At 32.6% G+C, this 18,762-nt stretch overlaps 2 protein-coding genes across 3 annotated transcripts in view; both read right to left on the bottom strand.

The window, feature by feature from the left end:
* The window catches only part of LOC102597256 (putative disease resistance protein RGA4), a 37,671-nt gene that overhangs the window by 14,124 nt on the left and 4,785 nt on the right, over positions 1-18,762 (bottom strand). Inside the window, exons 2-3 of one of the 2 annotated variants that reach the window (XR_001473553.1) lie at positions 14,620-14,662; positions 8,845-8,931 (exon numbers count right to left, since the gene is read on the bottom strand). The exons of the other annotated variant lie outside the window; for it this stretch is intronic. The gene's annotated coding sequence lies outside the window, so the exon portion shown is untranslated. Of the gene's footprint in view, positions 1-8,844; positions 8,932-14,619; positions 14,663-18,762 lie in introns of those variants that run through there. 2 annotated transcript variants of the gene reach the window in all.
* On the bottom strand, positions 536-3,483 carry LOC107061313 (putative disease resistance protein RGA4). The gene is made up of 3 exons (XM_015310365.1): positions 2,661-3,483; positions 2,047-2,376; positions 536-1,506 (listed from the first exon to the last, which is right to left on the bottom strand). The coding sequence occupies exons 1-3, from the start codon at positions 3,481-3,483 to the stop codon at positions 536-538; spliced, it is 2,124 nt and encodes a 707-aa protein (XP_015165851.1).

Below are 18,762 nucleotides of genomic sequence, written 5' to 3'. Positions count from 1 at the left end.
ATTGGGTCCGTCGATCTAGTCTGCCTGACAGGGCTTCACTAAAACAAGAATTACTTTTTACTCGGAGGTTGGATTTTAGTATACTCAGTGGCGTTGGAAAGATAATTCAATTATCTATCTAACCATAAGTCATGTGACACATAATTCATTTTGGGCTAAAAGTTATGACCATCTGAAGTTGACCCATCAATATTTTTTCATCTAACTAGCTGCTAACCTCATCTACGGTCAGACCTACGGACCGTGGATCGAATGACGGTACGTGCTGGTCAACCGTAGTTCGGGACTGAAGCTGGGCTTTTGGGGCATCGATCCACGGACATGAACTACGGTCCGTGACTTGACCTATAGACCGTAAGTCCGGCCATGGGTCAACACTTAGCCAAATTTTCTGACTGAGTTCTGGGGAAGTTTTCTGTCACGAACCACGGACCTGCAGGACGGACCGTGAGTCCATCTACAGTCCGTGGATGGTGTCCGTGAGTGCCACCTGTAACACCAGAAATCTAAAATCTCTATTTTCGGATACGGGGTGTTACAGGCATTGATCTAGCATTCCACTTGGTAAACTGATGAATCCATCACAAAACCATAACTGAAATAATTGGAGGGAAGTCAAATAGTTATCTCCACTGGGAACAGGAAAAGAACTGAAATTGGTGCAGTTGGCAATCATTAATCTCTTAAGAGAATGGAGATTGTACAAGCTTTGTGGAAATTCACGAAACTCTCTGCAGTCGAAGACCGATATGTATTGAAGAGAAATGTTGTTGCGTAGCATCTCATCTGGAAGACAAGTGAGTTTTTTCACATTACCAACAGCAAGATCCACAAGAGATGTCAAGTTGCTGCACAAGTTCAATAATGGCATTTCATTGTCAACTCCATCAATTCTTAATTTATGGAGGATTTCAAATTGAGTTGGAGTACTTTTTAACAATGGACAGTCTTTAATCCTCAACTTCTCAAGCCTAGGAAACATTCTTACTCCAACTTCATCTCCATTCCACTCAATAAGGCTACGTATATCCTTCAATACTAGTTCTTTCAATGACGGGAACACTTGGATAATGCTGCTTGATCCAATATTGCTAATCTCAACACCATATAAAGCAGGTCCAATGCATTCCAACTTATGGAATCCTACCAGCTCAAGATGCTGAAGGAATTTCAATTGGCCAAGGGATGGAATTTCTTTGCACCTTTTGCAACCACTTAATTTCAACTTGACCAAATTTGGTAGCGACTCTTCACTGAACCATGAAGGAAATTTAGTCCCTAAATAGTCCACTACTAATAGGGATTTCAAGTTAGGATGCAGTTGAAGACCATCCAACACATGTTCATCATTGATCTCACAGCCTTCGGATTCATCATGGGACCATAAATATGCCAGCTTGTAGATATTTGGTTTCTCCTTTATATATGCTGTTTGAGCGTCTTCTTTATTTCCGACTAATTGGAGACATTTGATCGTCAGTTCACCTCTAAGGTTTTTCAAACGACCTAATGTTGGGTTTTAAAGGTGTGAACAGGAAATGAAGGGTTGTAACTCTCCTGAAGAGTTGTGACTATGCCGAAGGGTTGTGAACTTTATGAAAGGTTGTGTCCTTTCTAAAGGATTGTGACCGTTTGAAAGGTTATGACTTTTCCAAAGTGTTGTGACATTTCTGAAAGGTTGTCTTCTTTCCAAAGGGTTGTGACCTTTACCCTTTGTTGGCTATAAATAGAGAGGTTTTCTCTCATTTTTCTGTATCGAATTCTTCCCTTCTTTTGCATACATTTCTTACAAAACAAAATCGATCGATCGTGTCTATGTGTGTGATTCGTTGCTGTCATTTTGAGTTCGTTGAAATTATCGAAGTTTGAGGTACCGCTACTTCTTTAATGGTTAATCCGTTTTATCTTGGGAGGAATTAATCTGCAACCTCCGGTACTTGAGGGGATTAAATTTCTTAAGGACACACAGTGAGTTCTGTGGACTCGGATAGTTCTTTGTGTTTTTCTTTACATCTTTTATTATTTCTGGTTTGCTAATCTGAATACAGGAGATAACACCTAATTCTTCGATTTGACGACCTTTCTCTAAACCTACGTAGAAAAACTGTAGCGTCTGAAGACTGGTCAATTGCCCCATATTAAGTGGCATCTGAAACTGGTCATGAATTTCTGATTGGTAATATATGTGTCTCAAACTTACCATACTTGCCATTTCTCTTGGAAGCTTCCTGAGTGAAGAAAAATCATTGACTCTAAATGTTTGCAAATTGTAGAGCTTGCAAATGGAGTTGGGAAAGTCTTCGATTTGAGTGTTCGAGAGATCAAGATATCTCAAGTATATTAGCTTGCTGATTTTGACTGACAACTCCTTGATGCCTGATCCGGACAAATTTAAAACTCTCAAGAACTGAAAGCTCAATAGCATATCATCAGATATATTGCTTTTCCAGAACAATGTGCACAAATGTCCTGCCTCATGTTGGGACCGCGCGTACCACCACCCTAACTCCACATTAGTATGATATTGTCCGCTTTGGGTCAAGCCCTCACGGATTTGTTTTTGGGCACATCCCAAAAGGCCTCATACTAATGGAGTTGGTTGAGCACTTATATATTGGTACATTTCTTCTTCTACATCCGATGTGGGATAGGTTTGTTACCCAACACCTCATTCATCGTATCCACTTGATCACTTGGTGAGTCCCATCCAAAGTATCGAGCTTGAGAAAGATTTTCACCTCCAACACTTTTCGTATCAAATAGTTTAGATTTTAATGTATCTCCAGCCAAATCATGCATGTTACAGTGTGTTATATTGTTGTGCTCATCTAGCTCAAAATCTTGCAGCAAGGAATATTTCAACAAATGTTGAAAAAACTTGTTCCCTACGTCTTCCATCACAGGGATCTCTTGACTTGGACAAAGAAACCCTTCTGCCATCCAGAGTTGGATTAGTTGCTCCTTCTCAAACTCAAAATCTTTTGGAAACATTGCAAAGTAGCCAAAACATTTTTTCAGATGTGGAGATGGTAGATAATCATAGCTTAGTTTTAGGATCTTCATTATGCTATTTTCCCCTGCAACAAGGGGGTTGCCATCAAGAATTGCCTGCCATTCATGTTTATCCTTGTTGCCTAAGAGGCCTCCCAATACAGTTGCAGCCAACGGTAGACCTTGACACATTTCAACAATCTTGTTCTTCATGCTCAGCATTTCCTCCGGAACTTCCCCAACAACAAATGCACTTTGTCTGAAAATGGACCAACAATGATCTTTTGCTAATTTTTCCAACATATGAGGACCTATTGTTGTTACTATGGACGCCACCAGTTCCATACGAGTTGTCACGAGAATGAAGTTTCCTCGGGATGTATTTATTCCTCTCAAGGTGTTCAAGATATCATGCCACAATAATGGGTTCACATGCCACAGATCATCCAGGACAAGCAAGTACTTTCTTCCTGTCAGTTCATCTCGGAGCATCTTGACTATTACATCTCTGCCTGGACCTCAACTTTTCTTTTTGTCAAATGTTCGAGGATCATTGTAAAAAAGCTCTTAGTTTCTGCCATTTCAGGTAGGCACAACCAAACACTCTTTTCGAACTGCTGCTTGATGTGTTCGTCATCGAAAATTTTCTTTGCCAGAGTAGTTTTCCCTAAACCCGCCATACCCACTATGGGAATGGTGCACTAAACATCATCCTTTCTCATGTTCAACATCTTCTCCTTTATTTCAGCAACATCTTGGTCTCTACCAACAACATCCGAAGCAACTACTGTAGAATCTGTTTCTCGGATTGGTAGTTTTTGAAAAGGAACAGTCAGTGGTCGGAGACCGAGGTCATTGGCTAACTGATTGATAGCCCTCAACTCTTTATTGATCTTTTTGATTTTTCGAGACATTTCGTACTTGAAAGCAGTATGTGAAAAGACGTTGCGGTTGTTCATCACTTGTGCTTGGAGAGATTCATATGTGAATTTGTCAAACACATTTTCAGCATCTTCAGCAATTCTCTCAAGCATCTTAAGCCATTCTTCCACAGCCTGATCTTCGATTTGTCGTCTTTCAGCATCATGAATGAAAGCTTGGATAATGGATACATATTTTTTCAGCTTTCCGAGATTTTTCTTGCAGTTCCTTAAAGTTTTGGCCTCCTCAGTAGTAAAAGAAAGTAGCTTGCCTAGCCCAACTTTAACAGTAGTGTTGACACCCAATTTTGGACATCCACAATATAGATTAATCATCGAGTTTCTTCAATTTTAAACGTTTTAAAATAATTAGTTTTACAATTAAATCAAATTAAAAAATAGTTTGCAAGTTATTTTAAATAGTTTTATCACTTATTTTATAATTTTTAGATAATATATATGTTTTACATGATTATGTATATAATTATTATATTTTATGAATATTCAAAAATCGTCACAAAAAGAGTTTGTTTTATATTCAATTAAATTAATTTGGTTTAAAGTACAAGTTATTTATCTTATTAGTTTAATTATTCTTATTTTATATTATTTTGTTTTATTTAATTTTGTTGATTTGAAAAGCACATTTTATTTAAGTTACGTTATTTTAGTTATGGCCATAGTTTTAAAATAATTAGTTTTATAGAAGTAATAATAATAATATAGTTTGCAAGACTTTTAAATAGTTTGTCACTTTTCATAAATTTTAGATGGTGTATATGTTTTACATAATTATGTATATGATTAGTATATTTTATGATTATTCGAAAATCGTCAAAAAATAATAATTATATTTTAAATATTAGGGATGGTTATAGTTTTGAGTTAATAAGTTTTATGAAATTCAAAATACTTTCAAGTTATTTTTTTAAAGTAATTTTTATCACTTTTTAATAATAAGTATGTGTAATTTGCAATCACGCTATTTTATAAATATTTAAAAATTATCACAAAAGATTTTACATTTTAGTTAAATATTTTATTAATTTGCTCTAAGTTATAGCTATAATTTCGAGTTAATTAGTTTTGTAATTGAATTAATCAATTTATAATTAAGTTTATTATTTTTATTTTGTTGAGATTAAGAAACTCATTAATTAATTTATATTAATTCGTCTTATTTGGCTTTTTAGTCGAATCACCAATTAAACTCAATTTGGCTAACTTGTCAATTTTCATAGGCCATAATTGCAATTCTTGTGACTATTTCCTAATTTGCAACGCCCCAGCCCACTTATTTTTCTCAGAAACTCAGCAGCCCACTAAGAAAGAACCCAACAATATAACAATACATACAACACCCAACCCAATTCCAATATAAGGACCCACCGCCCCTGCTACTCTTCTTCTTCAGCGATGCAAACCCAGAAACGCACCAGAAACCCAGCATCGACCCGAATCCAGCAGCTCACGTGAACCAGACAGCAGCAGTACGCATTTTCTTCTCCCTCACGCGTCAACAAGCAACAACTCCCACAGCTTTCTCTGCAACAGCCGCCCATTTGATCTTGTCATTCGGATTTTGAGGGATTTTGGTTGAAATCTTGTACAAGCAGCAGTTCTTTGGTTTTGGGAAAAATTTGAATCGAAGATCGGATAGTAATTCCCGTTTCTGCCCTTGCTCTCGTCCAATTTTCATCCTCTAAAATCCCTCCAATTCGACCCTAATACCTCCTCTATAAAAAGCTTGGGGAGGAACATATTAGGGGAGGGGAAAAAAAGAGGTTAAAAGGAAGAAATATATCTAAACCAAAATCGTTAAAACTATTCGGATCAGCCTTGGCTCTTGCTTGTTTTTGTCTTGTTTGTTCGAGTTTTTCGGAGTCGTGTTTCGGCGGAAGAATCGCTACCCTCCTCAGCTCGTTCGTTTTAGGTCGCTGCTCCAAGAAAGGTGATATTTTTCATCCTTCGTATTACATTTCGATATTAGTTGTTGTTTGAATCTTGTTCATTTTTTCCTTTTTTTTAAATTTTTTTATTTATGCTTTCTCAACTTGAAGAACATTAAGAAAGGAATATAATTGGTTGAGCTTTCCCTTGGGTTGATGTTTCTTTATAAGTAAATGTGCATTTGATGGTTCATATCTATTTTAGATTGATTTTGGTTGTAGAACTCGAGCAATCCCTCTCCATTTAAAGTACCCGCATACAACGACAAAAATAATTTGATCTCGTCCTTGTGCATTAGAAGAAGCTTAAGCTTGGTTGTTTACTATTTTAGCATGATTTTAGTTACTACCGCACTCATGAGTTTATACTTCTTTCCTTAGAATCTTTACTCATGAATTCCATCGAGTTTATCCGCCATATTTTAGCTTAGGAACTGCTATAGCAGATTATGTTAGACAAATTGCTACTATGTCAATCATACATTATGGTACAATTTAGGAATTTGAATACAGCCATAGCTACTATTTTCCTTCCCCTTCATTGATTGTTGTGCCATTCAAATTAACATAGACTGTTATTTTCGACTCGTGATTCAACGAACATTCTACTTGTGTTTAATAGGGGACCATTTGACTATGGAAGATTTTGTCCCATTTGTTGGTATACCGTTTGATTGAGGTTCCAGGATCTAGAATTTATACACTAGCTTTGCTTATCATTGAGCTCATGTGAAGTTTTGTCTAATCTTGTTATGTTTGTAAATACAATTTAAGTTGCAAGAATGGTAAGGAGGCATTTTGTGTGCATCTAAGATCAACATTATGTCTCTATTCTAATTCCTATCACATGATTAACTCTTTATATATCTTAAGACATCTATATGTGGTTTTTTTTTTGGTGTTGGAGTATGGTCTTGGTAAAACGTCAAATATTTGGTAGCCTATTTGTCTACAACAATTTTAGCATGTTGGTTTAGTAAAGTTGACACTATAAACATCCTCTTGTATTTAAGACCATGCAGGTAATGACATCCTTAGCACTATATATATGGCCTAATTTGATTTTAATAAATTTAGGATTAGTACAGTTCCTTATCTTTAGATGTACGTCGAATGTGTAACCTCTATCAATTGATGTTCAAGTTCATTGTGATGCTTTATTGATTTTATTTTTTTTATTTTCTTTTACTCTCTGATCATTTGAAATATTGCATTGGCATATAGTGGATATTTGAATAGAGCTATTTTGTAAAGAGTATTAATGCTCTTATTCATTATGTTAAAGCCTTGTTGTTACCGTTCTTTAAGATTTTCTCCTTATTAAGATAGTGTTGTAGGGTCAATTCTTAAAATTAGTATATCCATGTTGGTTAGTCCATTTTACATTAATTAGATTAAGCATGAATTTTGGCATAGCAATAGATTCAAAATGAGTTGATGAAACTTGGCATATGGCTTCAATAAGGCACTACCATGAGACTTAGTTTTATTAAAAAATGTGTCGTGTGAATACTCGTTTTTGATAAATGTAGTAAATTTCCTTAAGTAGTTTGCTTGTTTAGTCAATGATATCATGTTTTGTCTTGTATCTTAGATATTTACTTTCTTACAGTCAATTGATCGCACACTTAATTATTGTTTATGCCAATTCTAATTTCTTATCACCCCTTTTTATTGCATGTGAAATATATACGAATCCTCATGGGCTTCCACCCTCTCGTTGCATTTCGATGATCGGGCCATAGGGGCCCAATTTTTCTTTCCTTTGAGTCATCCGGGTCATCCGAATAGGGCTGTACAGGGGCTGGAATTTGCAAACAAGTCTCAAAAGCTGAAAATAGGCTGAGATACAGCCTGTATACATTGATATACATCGGTATACACTCATATACAGGTCAAAAACACAGGAATACAGGGCTGGAGCAAAATGCATGTGTTCGGAAGCAAGAAATACATGAAAAGGGCTGATATACATGCCGATATACACTGATATACATCAGCTGTATACCAAAAACGGGAATTGAATCAAAGCTTAAAATATAGCGAAATTGGCCCAAAAAAGGGGCCCAATTTCATTATCTCTCTTACTCTTCTAATGATTCGATTATGTGTTGACTAATCTTATTTGACTCTAACTTTAAATAACTTAATTAGACTCCCCGAAAAATGAGTTATTTTTGTTATGTTGGTTTACTTTTAATTTTTTTTTTTTGTGTTCATTTATTTTACTAATAAGATCTTATGTCATTAATTGAATTAAAACTCTTTGTTCTTGAAAAGAACGTTATTTAATGTTTTTTTACTTAACACACTTTTAGTTCGTTTAAAATTGTTTCAAGTAAAGGTCTCTCCCAAATAAACTTTTAAAAAGCCTTTTCAATTAATTAAAATAAAATACTTGCTTGGTCATTTCTCAAAGAGGGTCAGTCAATTAATTTAAAATGATGTTCATGCTTTAATTTATTAAAATTGGTTTAAATTGTTATTTTAAAACGAATTAAATAATTAGTCTAGTTTTATTAATATTCTAATCACTTACAATTTAATTCAAAATGTTTCATTTTTGGGTTCATTTCTCTAAAAATAAATAAATAAATAAATAAAATAAAAAATAAAAATATGTCATTTATTTAATTATTTCTTAAATCAAATATATTATAAGTAATTATTTTTTTTATATTGAATCATTATTTTTTCTAAAAATAGTCAAATATATTTTAGTCAAGTCGCAGGTCAACCGCATGTTAGCGGACACTTCGAATGCTTAAACCCTTCTCGAAGTGTAAATTGAACCCCGAACCCTCTTTGGTATTTTCAAATGATTTTTTTCTGTTTTAAAATCTTTGAAAAATTATATGTTTTCTTAATTTCTTTAAAAAAATTAAGTGGCGACTCTTTCTAAGTATTTTTCTCAAATTGTTTTGTACTTAGAACATTTCAAAAAGTGATTTTTCTAAAGGTTAGGAAAATTACGGCACAACAAGTAGCACCAATTACAGGATCGGCCATTCTTGTTTTTGCTCCTTCTTCCTCTACACCAAAGTTTTCTTTTGCTAGTTTTTTGCCCACCACTAAAAAAAAATTTGATTGTATAATCATTATTACAGAGTATAAAAAAACGGAAAAGGGCCTAAAATATCCTGAACTATTGGAAATGGTACAAAACTACGAATTTTTGGCCAAAAACATCTTTTAACTATGCCTAAAACTTAATGTACATCCTTCAACTAACCTATTGAACAAAAGTCATCCTTCATATATTCAAAACTTAGCAAGTTTCATCCTTCTGTGAAACTTTTATTTAAAAACTTAATTAGACCCCACATCTTGTGCAAGTCACATGACTCTAACACCTCAAAAATCAAGTCCCTCAAACCAGTAGTAGGCCAATTATTGGATATTTGACCATATTTTATTGTGAAATTATAAAAAGTAGTTTTGTTTTCAAAGTGAAAAATAATTTTCATAAGTTGTGTGTGGTATTACTACAAATTGAAGTTGTTTTGATATTTTTGGTGAACAATTTCGAATGAATATACTTTTTTATTTTTTAAGTTTTTTTAATTTTTTTAAAATTATGAACATATTTGCTCTGGAAAAAATATAAAATATTATTGACCAAGCACCTAAACTATTTGAGTTCACTTTTGCATGTGCCAATTTTGTTGGGTGAATATGAGCGATAAAAGAAAAAGAAAAAACAACAAAGCTAGGTTGATTCTTCTTCTATGTAGTTGTTGAGTTATGATTATATTTGATCTGGCTATTGATTTTAGAGAGAAAAAAAAAGAGGTCTGAGACTAGGGGTGTGCAAAAACCGAACTGACCGATAAATCGAACCGAAAAAAATGTTATTGGTTTATTGTTATTGGGTTAATGGATTAACGGTTACTTAATGGTTTTATAAAAAAAAATTATTGGGTTATTGGTTCGATATGGTTTTTTAATATTGGGTTATTGGGTTAACCGATAACCCATTAAGAATATAATAAATTACTATTTTAATTTTTAGTCATACATAAATATCAAACAAAAAATATTAATATAATCACTATATTAGACTATAACTATAAGGACCCTACACAATTAATATTACTTAATTAACTCTACTCTCTGCATTTATCTTTTAGGATTTAGTATTACTTTAGTCTTTAGGTTCTAGGGCCGACTCAACAACATTGGGGGTCTAAAGCGAAACTTAAGAGAGGGGCCCTAATTTTTTTTTCATCATATGTACTTTTATTTAAAATATACTTTTCTAGCTATTTCAGATGCAAAGTCATTAAGTACAGTTTTATAATCAATTTGTTTTAATAATTCCTTTTCAAATGATAATATAGCTAATTCATTCAATCTATCTTGAGACATTGTTGATCTTAAAGAAGATTTAATCAATTTTAATTTCGAACAAAGAAAAATTCGGTTGAGGCAATGGTTAAAGGAACTGTTAACATTATCTTATAAGCAATATGTGTATTTGGAAAAGAATCAAGTATTTTTATTTGATTGAGTATTCTCATTACATCGTTATCTTCTACTTGTATTATTTATCTTTAACACTTTTAATTCAAAAAATAAATCTAAACCATCAATTCAGAATCACTAGTATGTGTTAAAGAAAGTTCAAGGTTAAGACAATATTTTTTAAAAAATTCATCATTTAGTAATCTCAATATTTTACCACTAAATAAGAAATCAAAAATATTTTTATATGCTTCAATTGGTTCAAATCTATTTTGAAGTGAAAAAATAGTTTGATCTACTCTACATATATGACGTAATCAACTCTAAAGATTCTTCAAGGGACTTAGTGATTTCGTTATTCATATTTTCATCGAATTGTTTCTTACGAAATCATATTTATATTCATGTCATATGCAATTTCATTAGTAGAAATCATAGCGCTCATAGTACATATAATTTTTTTAAAAAAAAACAGCATATATAAGTAATTATTTTTTAAAAATGGGGCCCCAAAAATATGGGACCCCAAGCGATGGCTTTAGTGGCCTAGGGGTTAAGACGTCCCTGTTAGGTTCAAAGCATCAAAAACCTAAAGAACTAAGAACGACGATGACAAATGTTAGGCAACAACTAGGGTTGTGAATTATGTGTATTTGCTATACTTTTACTACACTAAACAAAATTTTTGCACTCAATGAGTAATAAGATTTCTCTCTTTTTTATTTCGCGTTAAATTATTGGACAAGTCATGTATTTATTTTGAAATCATTTTCTTATTGGTTAAATCGAAAACCTAATCGTTAAAAACCAAAACCGATAAACCAAAAACCAATAACAAATATCTTATTGATTTGGTTATCGGTCTAGCATATTTAAAAATCGAAAACCGATAAACCGAACCAATAATACTTAAAATCGAACCAAACCGACCGATGCATACCCCTACCTGAGACTAATTAAAAATAGGGGAAAGAGTATGCCCGAATTCGTATCATAATTGGGAAATTATAAGTGATGTTGTTTGGAAAGAAATGAGAAATGACAATACAATCTGTTGATCAAAAGTCTTCAACAAGAAATTTTTGCTGGGTATTGTGAAAATTGAGAGAAGGAACCGTAAGAGCAGATCATGTCACATACAAGAGAAGAAAATAGTCTTAAAAGAGTATTTTGATGGTAAACTTTAACAATCTAATATCAAAAAGCATAAGAAATGCAAGAACAAAAAATGAATGAAGGAATCTTTGGATTGCATTGTAAAAAGATACCAAGGGGAGGGGTCTGTTAGTTTTCTTAACAGAGTTTCATACAAGGATGAAACTTGCTAAGATTAGAATACATTAAGGATGAATTTTGTTCAATTTGATAGTTGAAGGATGTATATTAAGTTTTGGCTATAGTTAAGGGATGTTTTTGGCCAAAATCTCATAAAACTACCCTCCATTCACTTATTGGCTCCCAAATACCCATGTTATCCATCTATGGGTCCAATATCGACTACATTTATAACGGATTATCATTTAAATATATATTTTTTTAAATGTGACCGATCATCTATTGGACACAATTTAATTACTTAAATTAATTTACTAACTCACCCATTATTAATTACACCCGATCCAAATTAATTAATTACACTCGGCCCAAATTACATTTACTCCACCGATTAAAATAAATACACCCTTCATTCCCAACATTTGACTTCATCTTCCAATCTTCTTCCCCAATATATTCGCCTACAATCTCGAAAAAAACTACCTAAATAAACACATGTATCACAATAGAAAATCACCAAAACACTCATGATTTTTTGTGGTGATACATGAGTGTAATTAGGTAGTGTTTTTCGAGATTGTAAGCGAATATATTGGAGAAGTAAGGTTGGAAGAAGAAGTGAAATGTTGGGAATGAAGGGTGTATTTGTTTAAATCGGTGGGGTAAATGTAATTTGGGGTGGGTGTAATTAATTTGAGTCGGGTATAGTTAACTTGGGTCGAGTGTAGTCAATTTGGGTCAGGTATAATTAATAATGGGTGAGTTTGTAAATTAATTTAAGTTATAAAATTATAACCAATAGATTGTCGCCACTCATTTAAAAAAATTATTTAAATGATAATCCACTATAAAAATGGTCAATATAGGACCCAAAGGTGGATGGAAGGGTATTTGAGAGACAATAGATAGATGTCAGTACGGATGACAATGGGGTGGGACGGATGTGAGGTGGAGCTGGTTTAAGGCTATGTGGGGCGGGTTGAAGTGGGTTTTTTTTAAAACTAATGTTGGGTGGGTTGTGAGTATATGTGATTTTATGTGGGTTTAAATTTAATTTTAATTTTTTACATGTTATAAGAGTGATAGAACGTTATTTATTAAGATAATTTCTTTAAAGCTACTAAAATATTCAAGATAGTAAATGAAAATAGTTCAATAAAATATAATTCAATTTCTTACATGTTTTTCAATTGACCTCTAAAAAAACAAATTTTAAGTCACTATCCTATTAAATTAACTTAATGAAAAAATGAATTTATTTTTATGAATTTTATTGTTAGTATTAAAATTAACTAGAAAAAGAAAATATTAAAAAAATATGTGGGGCGGGTTCAAGCGGAGCGGGTTTATGCAGGGTGGGGTGGGGCGGGTTGAAAATGAAAAGAAATGTTATGAGGGATGGGTGGGGCGGATTGAAATTGAAAAGAAATGTTATGCGGGGCAGATTAAAAATTTTGCAGGTTAAGCTCAACCCGCCCCGCCCCCGTCCCACACCACCCCATTGTCATCCCTAGATATCAGGGATATTTGAGAGCCAATAGGTGGATGGAGGGTAATTTTATACCATTTTGAATAATTCGAGAATATTTTAGGCTCTTTTCCGAAAAGAAAAATATAACATGAAACTCATAAGCACAAACAAAAATCTTCAATAATAACCAAATAAAATTAAGATGCAAATGAGGAATCTGTGGAAGGAAAAAAGAAGCATGACAAGTATATATTTATACTAATCGGTGTAGTGACTCATATGATTCTTTTTTTTTGTCAGAATTATTACAATCATTTATGGTTTGAATAATTAAGATAGTGAATTTTGGTCTTCTCATCATAAACAATAGAAGGTTGAAAATTTGAAGAAAATATAATGACGCTTAGAATATTGTAACGTATAATTAATGAAAAATTTAGCTTATTAATTTTAAAAAAATACAAATAAAGCAATATTATATTATATATACATACACCCAGAGTGAGAGAGAGATTATTGTGGCTGATTCATTAAGCAATATTAATATGACAAAAAGAAGTATTTACCAGTTTACACATTACTCTTTAGCTTGCAATAAATCTAGGAGGTGAAAGGTTTTAAAATATTTTGATTAATAAATATTTAATTAATTGAATATTTATAATATTTGAATTTAGTATAGGGGTAAAATGGTAATCCAACTTTGTATTTGGAGCTTTCCACTTTTAGTAATTTATTATTATTATGCCTTTGCTATCTAATTTCTTTAAAAATTTATTAATTACGTACTAATTAAATTAATAACGGATCAATGTATTACTTACTAAACAAGTTACTCTTTAGCTTGCAATAAATCTAGGAGGTGAAAAACTTAAAAACATTTTGATTAATAAATATTTTATCAATAGAATATTTAATTTAGTGTAAGGGTAAAATGATAATTTAATTTATATTTGGAGCTTCTCAGTTTTTGTAATACTAGTCTCTGAAAACGTGCGCTGCTCGTTTGTGCAAAGTCAACCTATCTAATCTTTAAAATAATATAGATAATATTAAACATGTATATAATGATTAATTAAAATTTTAAAAGTAAAGTACAATAATTTGTAGCTATATATAATAAATTGAATTGATTTGCCCTTCCTTTCTCTTGTGTAATTTTTATGGTGTCTGACATTTTCTTTGTCTTTTGATATTTCAACAACAAATAGTCTGAATATAAACATGAGCAACATAATCGGTTATGTTTTCAAATACTTACATGCATCCTTTGTTTAATTCAAGATTATAAATTATAATATATGTGAATTTAACAGAATAATTTTAGTAGACTTTTGCAAATATAATTATAATGTAATAAATATAAAAGAATCTATCACCATGTGTAAATATTCAAAAAAAAATAAAATGAAAAGTTCAAAGGACTAATAATCATATATGTATGTAAAGTTAATATCTTTATTCTTCTCATAAATCTTAGACATACGTTATATTTTCCTACAAATTATATTATAAATTTGTAAAATAATAATTGTTAGAAAATGAGTACCTGATATTAGTGATTGAGAAGTGAAGAGTGTGCAAAGTTAAATCTGAAATGCGGAGAAACAAATAAAATTAGTTAGCAAACAAAATTAAAAATATGCATAGCAATATATTAGAGCAAACAAATTTGAGATGGACATATGAATCAGATTTCTCCAAGAAAAAAATGAGAACAAAATTCTCTTCTCCTACATTAATCCACAAAATTCATGATTTTTTCTTTCTTCTTTTTTTCTATAAAAGTGATCCGTATATATATTTGATTTTATAGATGATTATGGTCTCTCTTTTTTTAATTCAATGTTAACTCTTCACATTCTTTATATTTTAATAGAAATGGCTGATGATTTTAATAGATAAATGCAATCTTTTATTATGTTTTTAATGAAATATTGACTTTTCAAATTCTTCAAGCATTTTACTATTTCATAAAAAAAGTAAATTTCTAACATCTCATTATTGCAAGCTCGTGAAAGACCTTTTTATTATACTTATTTGTTGTATCTTTTCATAACTACTCATTTCCACAGCTCTTCATTTGTCTTCTTTATTCTAGCAATAAATAAATTAACATTTATAGATAATGATGATTGAATATGAATGAATGATAATGATAATGATAACATAATACATGTAGGATACCACATAGGATATAAATTGCCAGTAGGACACGTGTGTTTACTGTTTATTTATTAAACTTTATGCAAGTTTAAGTGTCTACTTGTGCACACTCAAAGTTGAAGGACACAAATATGAACTGAGGTCAATTGTTAAAGGGTATATTTATGTATTATGCCTACATGATAATATGATATGATGATACTACACTAGACTATTCTAGAGACTAATCTATGATATTTCAAAAAATCATCTAACTTTTTCACAATTGGAGCATGGATCAAGAGTGCAAACGAAAATAGATCTGGCTATGATACCTTATAAAAATATAATATCTGGGTCTAGCTCAACCTCAAAAGCTAAAAGTTTTATATATTAATACAATCTACTGTTCTAGTGTCTTGTATAATTTATTTCTCCTTTTTCATTAATTCCTTCTTTCGTTTATTTGATTGTAGGAGACTTGGTGGAACTGAAAATATTTGTTAGCTTTATTCTTTATGACTTCTGTACTATGTGTATCCTTCATTGTATTTTTCAGGTGTTAGATGAAGGGATTATAGGAAATTAAAAGGAAAAACAATCACCAAGTGATGAAGGGGAGTATATAGATTCAGAGGATAAAGATTTCCTTTAAGTATGAAACTAAATTATGAATCAATGGAACTATTGAGGAAGTTAAAAAGAAAGCAAAATGTAAAAGTTAGTAAGGCACATTTTCCAGAAGTTAGTTATAGAGTTAGTTAGAAGATTAGGTAAGTTAGTTACAAAGGTGTATATAAATACATATGCTTATTCATTGTAAAATATAGTTCAAAGATGATATACTATCTTCATCTTCTACAATTCTATTATCAATCTTGTTTAGTAGTTAATTACTTCATGGCATCAGAGCCAGTAATTGGAATCTGAAGAATTCATCTGCGTATTACTTCTGAAGATATGGAGATCAGAATTTGTCATTTGTTTAAGACTTCTGAAGATCTGAAGGTGAAGAACTCATCTGCGTATTACTTCTGAAGATCTGGAGATCAGAATTTGTCATCTGTTTAAGACTTCTGAAGATCTGAAGGTCAAAATCTGACTTAAATTGTTCGTTGCTTTTCCGCAATTCAATTCAAAGAAGAAAAAAGATTGTTAACATGACTCAAGGAGTATCTGCACAAACAACTGGAGACAGCAGTACTGATGGAAATCCAAGCTCTGTTCCAGCAATGTCTATGAGTCAAGGGGTCGCTTACAGTCATCCATTATGCTTTGTGGAGTAGGTCGATTAAACTGGCATTACTCAGAAGAAACAAGATTGGTTTGGTAGATGGATCTTGTAGAAAGGAAAGTGTAAGTGCAGAATTAAGAGGCCAGTGGGAGAGGGTGAATGCTATAGTCCTCTCGTGGCTCCTGAATTCAGTATCAAAAAGTCTTTTAGGAGGAGTGGCCTTTGCTTCATCAGCTCAAGGGGTATGGAATGATCTAAAAGAAAGGTTTGATCAGTTAGATGGGTCAACAACCTTTAGCCTGCATAAAGAAATTGCAACCTTGCAACAGGGTACTGATTCTGTGTCAGTATATTTTACTAAACTTAAAACTTTGTGGGATGAATTTGAGGCGTTAGTGCCACCTCCTGGATGTGATTGTGAAAAGGCAAGAAGTTTTGTTGATCATTTAAATCGACAGAAATTGTATCAGTTCTTGATGGGATTGAATGAGTCTTTTGGACAGGCAAGAAGTCAGATTTTGTTAATGAGTCATGTTCCTACAGTGAATCAAGCTTATGCAATGGTTATAAATGATGAGTGTCAGAAGATGACTTCTAGCAGGACAAGTGTAGGGTTAAGTTCTGTGACTGATTCTGGTGTAGACCCTATGGTGATGTATTCGAGAACAAGTGGAATCTCCAGTACTCAAGGAATGAACAAGTTCAAGAAGAACTTTCCTGTTGTATGTGAGTTTTGCAGATGCAAAGGGCATACTAAGGATCAGTGTTACAAATTGATTGGATACCCTTCTGATTTCAAATCCAAAAGAAAAATGAGTACTAATACAAGACGTGGAGCTTACATGGTTGGGACTGATGGTAATAGTACAAGAAAGAATTGCTATGACGATGGTTCAGATGGATCAACCTTCAATTATGGAAGTAACACAAATGTTCCTGTGAAAAATCATATAAGTAACATAGGTGATTGTTCAAGTCAACTGCAGGGGTGTAGTTTCACCAAAGATCAGTATGATCAAATTCTGCACATGTTAAAGCAGAATCAAGGATGTGGACAAAAATCAGAGGATACAAATCCAGTACATGATCTTCAGGCTAATACTACAGGTAAAACTTTGTTAGTTTCTGAAAATAATCAGGTCTGGATTATAGATACAGGGGCATCTAATCATATGGTATCAAATATGGATATGTTTACAAAACATTCTGTTGTTAAGGTTAAGGATCCAAAACCAGTTTATCTACCTACTAGTAAAGTGTCTTATGTGTCTAATACTGGAGTGTGTCACATATCTCCAAGGAGTGTGATTACTAATGTCTATCATATTCCAGAGTTCAAGTACAATTTACTCTCAGTAAGCAAGTTGACTAAAGAGTTAAATTGCTCAGTCACTTTCTTCCCTCATTTATGTGTATTTCAGGATCTTTACACTGGCAAGGTGAGGGAAGTTGGTAAAGAGGATGATGGGTTGTACTTACTGCTGAGGAACTTGACACAAGATCACTCACTTGTTGCATCTGAAAAGAAGTTAGAAGTTCAATAATTGTCAGAAAAAGAAGTGGATGTATGGCACAGGGGGTTAGGACATGGAGCATCACATGTGTTAAGTAAAGTGTTTCCTGTTAATTCAGAAATAATGAACAAAGTGTTGAATGAATGTACTATTTGTCCTAGTGCAAAACAGACCAGAACTGTGTTTCCTATTAGTAGCATTAAAAGTAGTCAAGTTTTTGATTTGATTCATTTGGATGTATGGGGACCATACAAACAGCCTACATTTGATGGTAATAGATTTTTCCTTACAATAGTTGATGATTTCTCAAGAATGACGTGGGTTTTTTTGTTAAAAAATAAGTCAGATGTGTGTGTAGCTTTAGGTTATTTTCTGAAATTTGTTAAAACACAGTATGACAAAGAGGTGAGAAAGGTTAGATCTGATAATGGAACTGAATTCATGAATTCAGTTCGTGCTGTTTTGTTTAAAGAAAGAGGGATAGTACATCAAAGATCCTGTCCTTATACACCTCAGCAGAATGGGGTGGCTGAAAGAAAGCATAGACACCTCTTGGAAGTAACTAGGGCTCTAAGGTTCCAAGGGCATATTCTGTCACGCCCCGAGCCTACACCCTGGGCGGGACCGGCACCCGGAGACCATTTCTGGCCCCAAGCGAACCCTTGGCCTGGTTTTCTTAACTCAGCGGAAACCTCAACAGAATAACTCAATGCAATGCAATATTACAAAACAACTTAACTTATAAAATATGGCCATAAAGGCAACTCGAATCTCAAAATAGAATATTTACATATATATA

Source organism: Solanum tuberosum, unplaced genomic scaffold (assembly GCF_000226075.1).
Source record: "Solanum tuberosum cultivar DM 1-3 516 R44 unplaced genomic scaffold, SolTub_3.0 scf00008, whole genome shotgun sequence".
NCBI lineage: Eukaryota > Viridiplantae > Streptophyta > Magnoliopsida > Solanales > Solanaceae > Solanum > Solanum tuberosum.
This window is presented reverse-complemented; position numbering and strand designations above follow the sequence as displayed.

Excerpts from the sequence above, each read along its gene's own strand:
- LOC107061313 (XM_015310365.1), bottom strand. The coding sequence starts at position 3,483 with ATGCTCCGAGATGAACTGACAGGAAGAAAGTACTTGCTTGTCCTGGAT. Across the intron at positions 2,377-2,660 it reads TACGATGAATGAGGTGTTGG|GCATCAAGGAGTTGTCAGTC; the intron begins GTAACAAACCTA and ends TGTCCGGATCAG. Across the intron at positions 1,507-2,046 it reads AGAATTAGGTGTTATCTCCT|GTCGTTTGAAAAACCTTAGA; the intron begins GTATTCAGATTA and ends ACCCAACATTAG.